This window comes from Psittacula echo (assembly GCF_963264785.1).
Source record: "Psittacula echo genome assembly, chromosome: 1".
NCBI classification, from domain to species: Eukaryota; Metazoa; Chordata; class Aves; order Psittaciformes; family Psittacidae; genus Psittacula; species Psittacula echo.
The window spans coordinates 88,739,541-88,754,371 of NC_137735.1; the positions used below are offsets into that span (position 1 = coordinate 88,739,541).

Consider the following 14,831-nt stretch of genomic DNA (forward strand, 5'->3'; position numbering starts at 1 on the left):
GCAAACATCAGTGAATCATCACTCTGATACACAGGCTGAGGAGCTGGAACTACTTAGTGGGAAGCCCTGCAGAGAGGAGCATGTCATAATTGACTCCTGAATCATCAGAATGGTGATTCCTCTCCTGCATATCAGAATCTAGCCCTGGAGAAGACAGCAGCAAACTCTTTTTGCACAGTAACTTTGTGGCTCAAGGTAGTGATCAGGAAGTTGAAGACCTGGCACTCACAACAGCTCCTAAGTCTTGAATCACCAGGCTACAGGATTGTACAATGCTTTTTACCACCCCCACTGCAGCTGGACCTCATGCAGAAGAGAACTGTGGATTTGTAGGAGCTTTGATTCTATAACCCAGTAAAAAGTGGATTCCTTTGGCACTGCAGAGCTCTGGGATATGACCCCTGCTTCCAATGTTCATTACATATTTTATTAAATGATGCTTTGGTGGATATAGAACAATGAGTCCCTAGAGCAGAAACTCATTCTGCCTAAAACAATCATTATAGTTGCAATAGAAAACCACTGTTTAGCTCCCCTGTCCTGTCAACAGCATGTTACTCTGGAAGTTCCACGCTCCTGAGATGGTCTTCAGATCATAATATCTGCTCTGTGGGGTCATGATATGATATCATGATATGATACAAGTATTCTTGTATGTGTAAATACTGTCTCCAAAAAGCAGCTTCTTCAAACGCCCAGTGAAGTGCAGAAGACAGGAGGGATGGACAGCTGTTCACTGAGTGCGTGAGTACTGATCACAATGCAAATGGGCTTCATCCGAAAGCCACTGAGCTGAATAAAAGTTCTTCCACAAGGTATTATTCCTGATTAATAAAACCACAGCAATTCAGGGTCTAACAAAGTGATGCATATAAAAAATATTAATCCAGATATCAAATTTGCATATGAATTTGAATATCTCCTTTTAGTACCTGCCTAGATAGAGCACAGTCATGCAGCCTGGAAGAAACTGTTTGTGCTACTCACAAAAGGCCAAGGAAGAGACTAACAAAAAAATCCACTGATTAGTAAAGGACTAAATTGAAAATCCCTTGAAGTGTTCATCAGTGTTCTCTATCAGAGACTGCAACTGCCTGCCTTTTGTTGTAAAGAACACCAAGCTGAATTTGCTCACCTTTCAGATTTGGAATGGTACTGATAAAGATTTAAATTCTGAAAAAAAAACCCAGTGCATTTTACTGCAATTCTGAATCAGCCCTGTCCCATTACCCCAGCAGGAGGAATCAGCTGGCACAAACACAAAGCTCCTTCTCATTATCTCTGTGAAATAATATGGCAAAATCAGGAGGAAACATCCTACCTCACAGGTGACATAGCTGAACCTACAGAACTTTTTGAGGCCAAATCAGTTGAGCGAATAGTAATGCTATCGTAACTGCGATGCTTTTAACATATGGAAGGGAACATTTATAGGAAGAAATAATATTTTTTATAAGTACATATATTATTATTGAAAAAAGAAACATGATTTTTTTGAATGCAAGCCCACCTTCAGGTATGAAACCAGAGCCTTTTACTTATCACATAGTGGCAGCTTGGAACAAATGCTCTCACTCTGCACCACTTTCTTTACAGCAGAACTTGGAGGGAAAAGATGACTCCTCTTTCTCAATAGAGCTTGTTTCTCAGAAAAAGAAAAAAGAAGAATCTACATAGAGTAATGCATAATTCATGCATAAACAGCCAATGAACTTAAAGGAAAATACAGTACTTTAACACTTAGAAATAGAGAAACCCCAGCAGACAGAGACTTGTGTACCTTCACAACATTTCTTACCTGTCATTTTCTGTTAATCTGCCCCCTTCCCTTCCTCTCACTGCACCCTGTGGGCCCTTGGGTTTTCTTTCAGTAATGTATCGTTTCCCTCATGATTCTCTACAGCCTACTTTATGTATCCCAGTACTGTTCTCTTCTTACCCTTAGAATATTCCATACTCTAACATTGAGAAAGGTGTCCTGGACTTCAACAATTTTTTCTCATTTTTTATTTACCCTTCTATTGCTATCTGGGGTTTTTTCACCTTAGACAATACCCATTTCATGCTGGTAGTGGAAAGGCAGAGATACGAAAGCTCCTTGGTGACTCTAAGATCTATTTTACACACACACAGAAGTTCAACAAAATTGCTCTTAAGAATATAAGTTTCCTTCCAAGGTTTCCAAGCCTGTCTTCTTCTGATAACGTTTTATGCTGCTAAGTCTGCATTTCCTGCCTCCAAGTTTTGCCTCAGGCAGTCTGGTACCATTGCAAGATTACTGTGATCTGTCACAGGATCATGAGAAGGATAAACTGCTCTTTGTGGATAAATCAGAAAGTTTGCAAAAATACCAAAGGGCAATATTTGGATTGTCTTCCATGCCAAATCTGTGAAGGTCATTGAGAAGGATATTGAGCTACTTCAGGCCTTTCAAGACATTGCACTGGAAGCTCAAAGAGGGAGCTGGTATTTATTTATTCCTAGGTTTGGGGGTTCATTTCCATCAGGTAATTGGAACTTCTTTCAGTTACCTGTATCTTTGGTATTCATTAATATTTTCCCACTTAACGGGTTTCTGTGATCCCCAAAGATTGCTGCCAGGAAAAGTAATCATCTGATTTCAGGTTTTTGAAAAGCTGAATAGCCTGCATTTTTGATACAGCCTTTTCCTTGCCAGTGATGGATTCATCATCAGATACAGACTTCTCAGGTGTCATCTTGCCTTCAGAAAGTTTCTTGACTTGGTGGTCTTCCTGACTAACATCCGTCTTCCCACTGGGTTTTAAGCTGTGGAAGCAATAGTCACCAACCTGGCAAAGGAAAACTGGCTCAGTGCTGTCAGGGTTTAACACCACCAAGTTACCCTCTGATAAAGGTTGCTTTTTGGGAAGATCATTTCCCTTCTGTAGGACAGGCAAACAAATCTTTGTGGGTTCTAGATGTCCATGGACATCTACAGGGACAGCAAGATAGTCTCCAAATGTATCTAGGTGCAATTCAGGAGAAGAGGTTGGTGCTTGACCTGAAAATGGGGCCATGACATCAGTTTTCGCAGGAGAAGACTCATGGCCAGAGCAGTCACTGGGGTGCTGGGGCTCCTTTGAGTCAAAAGGCAGCTCCCCAGCAGTGACAAGTGGTGGATGAGTGGAGCCGCTGGCTGATGGCAGTGACAGGCTCTCTGTGGTGATGTACTCCAAGGGGCACTGCTGAGGAGATGTCATACAGCCAACAGCCTTTGGAGATTTCTGTTCTCTTCTTACATTTGTGCCTTCCCCACAGGCTGATGGGGCCGGTGAGACTTCTTCCTCATCACTGGGGTGCTGCATCATTTCCTTCTGATCTGGGAGCAGGAAGGGCTGTGGAGGACCTGCTCCTGGCTGGTTTTGCCTCTGTGAAGACTGTGGATAGTCTTCCTTTGGTAGGGTCACATACTGAAGGGAAACTGATTTCTCACGAAGTCCCACTGGGTCCTTTTCCAGGGTCTGATGCATATCAGGCTGGGAGGCCACCAAAGGGCAGTACAAGTATGGACCATTGAAAGCCAAGCAACGGATTGCTGCCTGGGAAGCAATACCTGCATCAGCACTATTTCTCCTTGAAACAGGAAAGGAATGATGAACAGCCTGACTTGAGCAGACAACTGGGGCATGCTCTGGCTCATTTAAAGCATGGTATGAGTTTTGTAGGTCCAGTGCCACAGGGGAAATATCTGTCTTTTTAGCCTGCTCTTCAGGGGACTCTGTCGAAGTCTTCATCTGCCTAAATGTGGGAAAGTTAAAAGAGAGATATTATTGTGGTAAACATCAAATGTAAAACAAGTTTAGTTGAAAAGACACATAGCTACACATAGGGTTAGGAAAAAATCTTTCTTGGAAAAGCAGACTAACCCAGATAGCAAAAAATTGTATCCCCTGCCCAAAAGCAACTTGAGTAGGGTTTCTAGTGACAGAACATTTGATTATATCCTGCCACGACTTAGGGAGCTCTTCAAGACTCTCACCCACAGTGTCACTGTAATGTGCTGTTCATTTACCTGTCCACAACTTGAAGGAAGCTAGCCTGCTCCATCTTCTCTGAAAGACTGCATTTGTTGAAGTCCAGCTGGCTGCTTGTTGGCCTGTGTCCTAAATGCACTTTCTGAAAACAAAAAAGCAGATATGGCAAAAGAGCAGTATCTCACTGGCAATAGAATCAAGAAACATGGACAAAGAAAACAAAAAGGAGAGCCTACAGCATTTGGCAATAGGGATACAGCTCCATTAATATGACCAGAAGGTGTGTTCTGTTTTCCAGAAGACGCTTACTTCAAACCTGTATTGCCTTACCAGTGACCAAACTACAAGTACTCAGTGAGTCAAAAAGGAAAGATGCCCTCCCAGTCTTGTTATATGTGAACAAAGAAGGACTAGTAGGAGATGTGATGGTAGGTGGCTGTCTTGGCCACAGGGATCATGAATGATTGAGTTTAAAATTTTCAGAGTAATAAGAAAAAGGACAGCAAGTTGCTACCCTGGATTTCAAGACAGCAAAATCTAAGCTATTTGGAGAGCTACTTTAAAGTCTTCTCTAGGAATCTACTTTTGAGGGCTTGTGAGCCACAAGTGCTAGCCAGTTTATAGAATCAACCTTTTAAAAGCACAGTAATAGGCAATGCCAGTGTCTCATAAGTCAAGCAAGTGGGCCAGACAATCAGCTTCTCTGAACAGGGAATTCCTTCTGGAGATCAAGAGGAAAAAGAAATTGTATGATCTCTGGAAGCAAGGTCAGACTTCACAGGAAGATTACACAGCTGTGGTTCATGTGTGCGGGGAGAAGGCATGAAAGGCCAAAGCTCCAAGAGCTGCAGCTTGCCAGTGTTATATCAGACAACAAGACAGGCTTTTTTAAGTACGTTACTAACAAAAGGAGATCTAAAGAAAACATTAGACCAATACCTGTTGATGATGGTTACCTGACGAATAGGGATGACGAAAAAGCAGAGGCATTCAATGGATTATTTTGCCTCAGTCTTTAATAATATCAATAGACCTTTGGCTGTACAGTCCTCTGAGTCAGAGGACCGTGAGTGTGGGAACAGTGACTTTCTGCTTGTGGACACTGGAATTCTAAGGGACTGGCTGTATCAGCTGAATGTTCATAAGTCCATTGGTTTGATGGGATTCATCCTAGAGTTCTGAAGGACCTAGTGGATGTTACAGCAGGACCCCTCTTGATCATCTACCAAAGGTCTTATGAGTTTGATGGTTCCTGCTGCCTTGAAGCTAGACTTCTTTGTCTAGCAGTAGACTTCTTTGTGTTGTGTTTGACAAGAACACAGTTACGTTGAATATGACCAGAACTTCTCTAACAATAAGACATAGACTAAAGAAGATACCTGTTCATTCTGGAGACAGTAAGAGTTCTTAAGAATATTTGAAGTCCTGAAATAGAGAAATAATGAACCCTTCAAGGTACAGGTCCTTCTTACCCTCAGATAGCTCTGGATCAGGAGACTCTTGCTGGGGTTTGGAATCTTCTCCTCCCACATTTTCTTCTTCCTGCAACAACGCAAAGTTTTCCAGATTCGCTTCTCAACATTCAACCTTAATAGATTGCACCCCATACACCAAGCTGCTCTGCACAGCAAGACACTGCCAGCAACCTCATGCCATCACCCAGCTCTCACTCTTGCACAGACATGCACAAGGCTGCCCGTTGCACACCAAGGCACATCTCTCTCATGGGGGACAAGAAGCACCTCAGCCTTCATGCCACCCACATGGTCAACACACTGCTAAACCTCCTAGTCACAACACAAGCTTACCTGAGGAAAAACTTACAGCTGCAATAAGCAGCTATTAGCAAAGTGATGATGAGAGCTGGGAGCATCACTGGAAGAACCACTGGTGGCAAAACTGAAACAGAGAAAAGAGAAATAGGTATCCACCTGCAAAGTGGCTGCTTCCCATTACAGGTTTTCACTCTGGTGTGGACATTCTGCCTCCAAGTCCAGAAACAGCAAAAATAAGTAAAGATTTCATCTCCAGTAGGGTCTCTTGTGTGTTTTATGCAATCTTAGGGTCACTCTACAGTATAAAAGACTTGATGGCTTATATTCCGTCTTCTTTCAGTCTTGGGCTCTTCAATCACTGATAGCAGAATGGACTGCTTGAATCAGAAAACAAGGATGATCTTTTGGACAGGATCTTTGCGTGATTCTCCATTTGGAAAACTGTACTCACCTTGTACAAGAGAAGTAGGAAAGAAGCTTAAAAGGTCATTCCTACTCAGCTCCTTCATTTACACTGTGGCTGTACTGCAAGGATGCAGACAGAACAGCCACTTTGTTAAGCAGCCCCAGATAGCTCATGTCTGGACCTAACTTTACCACCACTCAGAGAATGTGGGTTTCTATAGAGGTATTTCAGCCATTTACAGCCCACAAAACCTTATTGAAGCAGCCTGCATGAGAAGTACCATGCTCAGTCTTCCAGGTGAACTCCTCACTCCATTCACTCCAAGGCCCCTCGTAATCCAGAGGTGTATTCACCCTTGCACGCATTTTCCCCCTATATTCTGTAGATGATGACAACATCTGCAGGGTGAAGATGAAGGGAGGTTCATCATTGTTGATATTTAACTTCTGGAGAGTCTGGGAAGAAAGAAGAAGCACAAATGGTGAAGGTGAGAGAAACTGCCTTTCCTGTTTGTCCAGTAAAGAGAAATCCAGGACTCCTGCACTTTCTAAGACTTACCTTTTTATATTGGTTGTTTTCCCAGTACTCAACTTGGTATCTCTGTTTTATGAAGTCGTATCTCAAAGTGTGTTTTATCCACCTCAGTTCATACTCTTTGTCCTCTGTCACTGTAACTGATACATTTGCAGGTGGCAGCACCTTAACTGGAACACACAGAATGTATCAGGGAATTTATCAATATATTGGTCCTCCACTCCCTTTCACCACTGTGAGCAATTTCCAGAGACTGAAAACAATTTTGTTTCATACAGTGTAGGAGGTCTCAGCTTTTTAACACTTCTTAATTCCCTGCATCTTCATTTTCTAGTCAAATACATAAACCAATAGGCCACTAAATAGCAGAAAATCCATATCCATTAATACTGACAGCACTCGCTGTGTACAGAAAAGCAGTAAAGTAATATTTGAAACATCTGTGCTGGTCCACCACCTTTACAGAGATTTCCAGCTCTCTGGAGCAGCTACTGCCTGCTATTTTCTCCCACTGCAGGAGCATTCCCAGCTTTAGTCTGTGAAAAGAGCACTAAGTACCTTCAGATACATCCAGACAGAGATGATCCACCTAGCAAACCTCATTCAGCAGAGGAGTCCAGTGCTTCCACAGTCCAGTTCCTTTCTTCATCAGTCCCAGTGTTTTCGTCTTCACACCCACTTCTCCCCATCACCAGTGTTCTCAGCCACACTCGCCCAGAGAGGCATGTCTCCAAGAAACAACCAGCAAATTAAAGAAACAATACAGCAACTCACTGTTCTTGTGGGCTTCAAACAGCTTCTCCTCTGTCTTGACCTGGACAGACACGTGGTACTGGCTCTGACTGCTGTAGTTGCTAACAGGGATCTCACAGCTTTGGACCACATATGGAACATGAGGCAAAGCCTTCTCGTGCACAGGAGAGCATTCCTCTTCTCTGAGGGGAGAAAAAGAGGTTGTGCTGAGACTGGGGGAATGGGGTAGAGCAGAAAGTCCATGGGAGAGACACAGACATGCTGTCATGGGCCAAGCACATACACTGATGTCGGAGTGGCCCTAAAGAACAAGCCAAGGAGGACAGAGGTAGTGATCACTTTCTTCACTTCCCAGCTACAGGTCAGAGTATCTGCACCATTGAAGTGGCAGCGAAGGTTCCTGGGCTGAATGTCACCTTCAGAAAAGATGAAAGCAAAGTAAGGAACAGGGAAGATCTGGCTTCTCAACCAATGCTTCCATCCCTGCATGGCCTCACTCCATCCCATGTTACCTTCAGGGGTCTCCCATGACACCTTCGTGCTCCACTCGCTGTACTGCCCAGAGAAGCCGCTGTCTCGCCCTGGTCTGGCTCGCACACGGGCAGCGTAGCTGCTCCCTGGGACAAGGTCCTTGTGGCTGAGATGGCAGCGTGTGGTGTTGGACAGCAAGAGCGAGGCAGCTTTCTGTTGTTGGGGGAAAGGATGGAGAGTGGGGAGGGAGGCTATTGGAGAGCTGGGGAATGGAAGAGTGGAGAGAAGACAGGGAAAAACTGCCACGCTGCATCTCCAAGCAGTGCCACACGTGATGGTCCATGCACATGCTGCCATGCAATGCTCCCTGCTCCCATACTAGAGGGGCTTCAGCATGCATGCTGCCAGCATGACACAGGCAGTACCCTGATCATGCAGAGCCCAAATTGTATTCTGCACCAGCTACACAAGTTCATAACTGACAACTGCTCAGTGCAGAATTCTGTGGCAATCTGACCAAGATACTTCACTTAAAAACTGAAGATCACACTGACAGGTACAGAACAGAAACATATGCACATCAAGGGAAACGATAGGGCAAAGAATAAGGACTCTTAAAAACTAAAGACCAAAACATATCCTTCTGAAAAGGGAAGCAACTTCAAATGCATTTTGCCATTTTCTCACATGAACCCACAAGCTCCTATTGGACTGTGATTTAATTCCATTTGGGAGGGCTTCAGGGCAAAATTAATTTCAAATCAAACCCCAAGTGCAGTGCATTTTTGTCATTGAAGAACAGATCTTTGCACTCAGTTCAGGACAAATGGTGTTTCACTGGGTAAGTCTCTTGCAAACAGAAAGATAGCCCCTTCTGCCTGACCTGAAACTACCTTTGTGGCATCTCCTCATAGTGCCTGAGAATGGAAAGGCCGTTCATTTGCACAACTTCTACCACAGGCTCTCAACTGCCCAAACCAGGACAGCCCGGCTCCTCTGCTCTTACCTCCCAGGACTCCCAGTCCCTCTTGTAGGTGACTTCATACTCCAGTGCGCTGCCCAGCCCTTGGCTTCCATCAGCGGCTTTCCATGTCAGCAAGAAGTCTCCTGATGTCATCAAGCTGACCGAGAGGTTTTGAGGTGGAAGGGTCTGAACTGGTGAAGGTACAACCCATGAGAGGAGATAGTGAGGACAAGGACATGAAGAGGAGAAGAAAACACCTGGGTAAGCTTCTCTATTTCCAGAATATTTTATCCCTGCCACACCAAGTAGTTCTTGCTTGAGTTGCCCCCTCCAGCTCAAGATGCTCCCCTAATCTTGCCCTCTCCCTTCCCCACCCCATCCTCTCAATGTGGAACTCTTCAGCAGTTTTCACAATGGAAGTGGAATTCACTTTCTGACTGAAACGCAATGATCCCTAATGTTCATTGGAAAAATGAGAATTTGGTCTTTAATGCTTACCATTTTGGAAAAGATCAACATTAAGTTCTGCTTGAAGCGTCTTGCTAGATTTGAAGCTGTAAATATCATACATTCCTATTCCAAAATTGTTTGTAGTGTTACAACAAACCCAGTGCACAAAGGAGTCTGGAGCTTCATGTAAGTCATTTTCTCTCTGGCGTTTGCAGAACATCTCCTTGCTGTTCCTGTGTATAGAAAAAGTGATCTATAAAGATCTAATTCAGAGACCTATAGTTAATGCTAAATTAAATGCCAGAAACCAATTCCATTCCATTCTGTTATAATTTACTCATATCCTCTTCTCACTGTATCTATTAGTCCTGTTTTGCTTAACACCAGCATTTTTGTCAAATGCCTTCCAATTTGAAGGTTGTGCAGCAGAATGTTATCTTCTGGTACCAGTCTATTTTTGTTATTTTTTTAGCCTAACTCCACATAATCTCATAGGTTTTGTGTGAGGAAACAAAAAATAATATCATGGAAATGCACCTTTTAGCGGGATGGAACACAGTGAAGCTTCTGATGATCCTTATCTTCTTGAAGACGTTCATTTTGCAGTCCCAGAAAGGCACTTAGAAAACTTTCTGCAGCCAGAAAGTACTTCTGTATCTTCAGTAGTTCTGTTCTGCCAAGGGACCTTACTTATTCATTAAGGATCCCAGCCAGAATGTTAATCATTCTTTTAGATAGCCCTTCTCCAGGCCAAGGAGCATCATGAAAATTAGAAGCAATATTTTAAAATAGACAGGAGAGGATAAGCTTTGTGTGCTTGCAGCAGCCCGAGCTGCTGGAGAGATGTGTGGCTTCTTTTGTGCCCTCCGGAATTGTGTTTGTGCTGATGGCTTCATGCCCAGTGTATTATATTGTTCCAGTTCAGATGAGAAACATTAAGTTGTGGGTATCTAAAGCCAAATATTATCTTCCAGGATAGGATAGAGTCTCCTATCCAGGCCAGGTTGGATGAGGCCCTGGGTGGCATGGTTTAGTGGGAGGTGTCCCTGCCCATGGCAGGGGGTTTGGAACTTGATGATCTTAAGGTCTTTTCCAACCCTAACTATTCTATGATTCTATGATTCTATATGTCAGCAAACGTTATTCAGAGCTATTGCTATTTTTAAAACTTGGGTATTAGCAAGGAAACCAGAGATATATTCCTGAAGTATGGGAGGGACTGACCCTACATGTGCATACCCTTAAACAAGGATCAGCTCATGGGTTGTGAAGTCCTGAAGATATCTCTATCTATTCATCAGCATCACGTTATGGTTTGGAATTTAGTCAACTATTCTTCATCTGTGAGCTGTCCTTGTTTAACCATTGGCCATTTTGATTTCAGCTGTGCGACTGTCCACTCTTAATACCTGCTTGTCTGATTAGTTCACTTCAGTCATGTTTCCTGCATGAGCCACACACTCCATCATGTAATAATGTTCCATAAAATCTTCCAAGGGTCCAATTTTATATCATCTTTTTGTAGAAGCATTAGCTTCAAGGCCCTGTTCCAAAGACCTTCCACTGATCTCAGATACTTTCAGATCTATTAATTCTTTCTTCTTTACAATAAAATCAAGAGTTCCTTCTCTTTCCTTCCTTTCCTGTATCCCCAGACTCTAATATATTTTCTTCTCAGCTTTCCTTCTTTGTCTTCCTTTCTCCCATGACTATTCCTCCCTCTCTGTCCTTTCTTATCCTCACAACTGATACAGTCTGCTGACATGTTTCCCTTTTTATAAGGAAACAGATGTAACAGAGAGATACTGTCATAAACGTATCAGTATCTCTGGGAGGAAAAGCGATACCACAGCTGATCTTACCAGTCTTGTCTCACAGACACACAGTCTATACATGTTTCTCAGAAGTGATCAAAACCATACTCTCAGTGATGTTCCTAAATGGGCAAAACAACAGAGGGAATGTCTCCTCCCTTTTAGGTTTATAAGCAACACTCAGGCTTATACTTGTTCTGACACCATCTTCTCCACCCCACTAATAGTAACCTATATGCCCCACCTTACTTCATATCTATGATCCCGCAACAAAATTATGGGAAAGTAACAGTAAAGGTTATTAGATTAACTTCACCAGCACACCCTGTTCAGTCCTCCCTTCCTAGAAGAGGACTCATAAGAAGGCACAATTTTTACTTTAACCCAGTGAGAGAGAGGTGGCCGCGCTTTCTGAAAACCTGACTGCTGGTCCGCAGGATTCCAAGTTGTAACCAATTCCCCTTTGGACTTTTATCCAGCACAGTACATTCCAGGTACTTACATTATAATATCCCTTTGGTAAAGCGTCATACCAACAAGGGCATGAGCCTCTGAATGCTCCATCCAGGTGCAGGTCACCTGTGAGTTGTAGTCATTGTAGCAGCTTAGGCTCTTCATAGGGATGGTCTCTGAGAAAGGATTCAGGAAAAAAAGATGCAGTGATTTCAAATGTAAATAGTGACATTTTCTCTGAAGGTGGTATCCGTGCTGCGCTATTGGGATATGATCTCTGGATGACGGAGATGTCAACATGCACACGGGTGTGCTCTCGCAAATAATTTTTCTTGAGAACTACTATCAGCTTGATTGAGGGGCTTTTTACAGGCAAAAAAGGGAAGGAAGGGGAAGGAAAGAGAGGGGAGGGGAGGGGGAAGGAGAAAGAAGAACAAGAGAAAAAACAAGAGAAAGAAAGAAAAATAAAGAGTGAAAGAAAACAAAATAATGAAAGAACGAAAGAAAGAGAAAAGGAGAAAGAGAAAGAGAAAAGGAGAAAGAGAAAGAGAAAAGGAGAAAAGGAGAAGTATCTCTCATTGTGTCAAAAGAGGAAAGACATTAAACTCAGGAACACAAGCAATGGGTATGATATATGGTCTCCTTATCTGTCAGAAATTCCACAAGAAGAAAATCAGGTCGTCTGGGTGCTGCTGTCGGTAGCCCACCTGCATCCCAATCCTTGTCTTGTATCTGTCCACTTGTCTCTACCCCTGTACACCATCATCTGAATCATACAGCCCTTCATTTTCCTATGTTTTCACTATCAGGGTCTATTCTTCCTTCCTATTTACTCATTACCAGTCAGCTTGTTCATCTCATTTATTTGTCCAGTATTTCACGTATCCATACCACCAATATACGTTGTGGTGACTTGTCTGCACGTGCACCAGCTACCCCCTGGTTTTGATCAAGATGTCTTCTCTACAGCATAGAAGATGGTGGTAGAAGGAAGCAGAAAAGCAAGCAGAAACTGAGGAAAAGCATAAGCTGAAAGAAGGAGACAGATACAAAAAGAAAGGCAATAATGGGTGGATAAAACAAAATATAAGTTTGAAACTCACCTCTAGTGTCTTGGACACTGAAGACCAAATACAGATTCAGGAGAAGGATGAAAATCTCTTTCATGTTCATACTGTCCTTTGTGTACAAGCTTGATCCTAATTCAGAACATAATCATTTTCATTGCCCGCTGGTTACTGTCTTGCTCTGCTCACTGTGGAGCTTCTTGTTTTCATTTCACACAAACAGAAGTAAAACTGAATTAGGGAACTTTTTTAGGCTTCATGTTGGAGTGACATTTAGGAGGAACTTCTACCAAGTATTTATTGTAGGACAAAATGCATCTTTTCCTATGACATGAGCTTGCAGTATGAGCAAAGAACGAAGAAGTAAATGCACATTTTCAAGGAAGTGCAGGGATTCTTTTAGCTGAGTAGCAACAAGAAACAATTCTGAAGAGAACTCAGCCTTCAAATTGACTCATCCTCCTGCTCTTCATGCCTAAAGCCTTCCCAATGAACAGAAATGTTGTTCTGTTTTTTTACCTTTCCTTAATAGTCTGATTCCCAACCAGATAGCTCTTGGGAAGTATAAGGGTCGAGTTTCCATATTCATTCACTTTCAGATTTCTCTTCAACATGCTAATGTTTCAGTTGCTCCCCAAACAAGTTGCGATTTGTAGAAGTAATACCAGAGTAGACTGAGTGGCTCGAAGACCATGTTTGATACTGGAATTTCGAGTCCTTTTGGCCATCTCTCACTGCTCTCTCTAAAGTGTAATAAACCCACCTACTCAAGTATGCTACAGAGCTGAAACCCTTTTATACTTTAGGGGAGCATTGGAAAAGCTCCTTTTAAATTCCCATTGACTTTCAGGTTCCCGAATGCCTCTTCCTTACACCAGGACAGCTGGCTGAGCCCTTAAACACTCATTACAGCTAGGAAACCCTGTAATGACTCACAAGCCCTTGTATGACACCAGACTCTGTGCTGTGCCATTTTGCTTTCCCCAGGGAGGAAACAGTTCCCTTACCTGGATCCAGAGCTCTCTGTGAGGGAGGTGATTCCTCAACGTGGTGGGTGACTCTGCCTGTCCAGCCTCCCCCCACAGCATCAGAATCCTCTGATGCAGAAACCAGGAAAACCACAGCTGGAGGCAGAAGGTGTACACCGACCACAGGCTTTTCTTGGGAAGGAGGTCTTCAAAATAGCTGTTACCTCTTCTGTGCACCTCAAACGTCACTTTTAAAGAAGCAGACCACACCCTTTCAAGGAAAGCCTGTGTAATTGCCTGTGAAATAGGAAGTCCGTACTTCCTATTTTATAGCCCCCAAAGCACTTACTTAGATGGAGCTGCTTAACTGGGAAGGGAGGGGAAGGAAGCTTGTCATTGCCCATCTGTGTGTTAACAGTTACCACATCATGGGACTATGCAGTTCCAGATAAAAAAGAGGACTGGCTGAAGCAGAAGTGAGAAAGACCAAGAAAGATTTCTCTGCTTTTTGCTCTGGTGCTGTTTCTTGCTTTACTCTAGGCCAGACAATCTTCAAGGCAGAGATAACTCTGAACTTTACATTTACCTGTACATATATAGTGTGTGTGGGGAGACCTACCTTTACCTCTGTAAACCTTTAATTTGAGCAATATTATTTTAAGTATGTTTTACCTATTTCAACAACAATTAATAGCAAATGATAAGTATAATAGTATATAGACGAAGAAAAAGAAAACTGGTGAGAAGAGTTGATCTGAAGTTGTCCAACATCCAAGGCAGCCACATAGTTTTAAATCCAGCTTTATGAGAGTAGCTGAGGAAATTATATGTCATTGGGACTATCAGGAGGTATGCATATAAAAACTGCAGACAAGGAGTGGAAAATGCGACTTCACACGATGGGCAGAATTTACTTTGCATGGCAGTATAAAGGCAGAAAGGAATTCTCCTGCTCTGATTTTCACAGGCCAGTAAGTCTATGTATGACCTCCCCTCACCCTTAGAAAAGAGGTTTCTTTGCTTCCCACCGGACATTTTCCCTTCTTTCCTTCCTTGCTCAAACAGCTCCTCCATCTTCAAACAGACTTGCTGAGTTGCAGGTTACATCACAGGATCTAGCTGTCAGTGGAAGACTTCAGATGTTACTGGCTCTGTTGAACCCCAGTAATCCTGCACACCAG

At 43.0% G+C, this 14,831-nt stretch overlaps 1 protein-coding gene across 1 annotated transcript; it reads right to left on the minus strand.

The window, feature by feature from the left end:
• Window positions 1-552: 552 nt before the first annotated feature.
• On the minus strand, window positions 553-13,838 carry CSF2RB (colony stimulating factor 2 receptor subunit beta). Its single transcript, XM_080639665.1, has 13 exons — window positions 13,690-13,838; window positions 12,719-12,881; window positions 11,665-11,791; window positions 9,397-9,581; window positions 8,941-9,089; window positions 7,747-8,147; window positions 7,485-7,645; window positions 6,735-6,880; window positions 6,457-6,631; window positions 5,804-5,894; window positions 5,468-5,537; window positions 4,034-4,137; window positions 553-3,759 (listed from the first exon to the last, which is right to left on the minus strand). The coding sequence occupies exons 2-13, from the start codon at window positions 12,786-12,788 to the stop codon at window positions 2,565-2,567; spliced, it is 2,874 nt and encodes a 957-aa protein (XP_080495791.1). The 5' UTR covers window positions 12,789-12,881; window positions 13,690-13,838; the 3' UTR covers window positions 553-2,564.
• Between the last annotated feature and the right edge of the window lie 993 nt (window positions 13,839-14,831).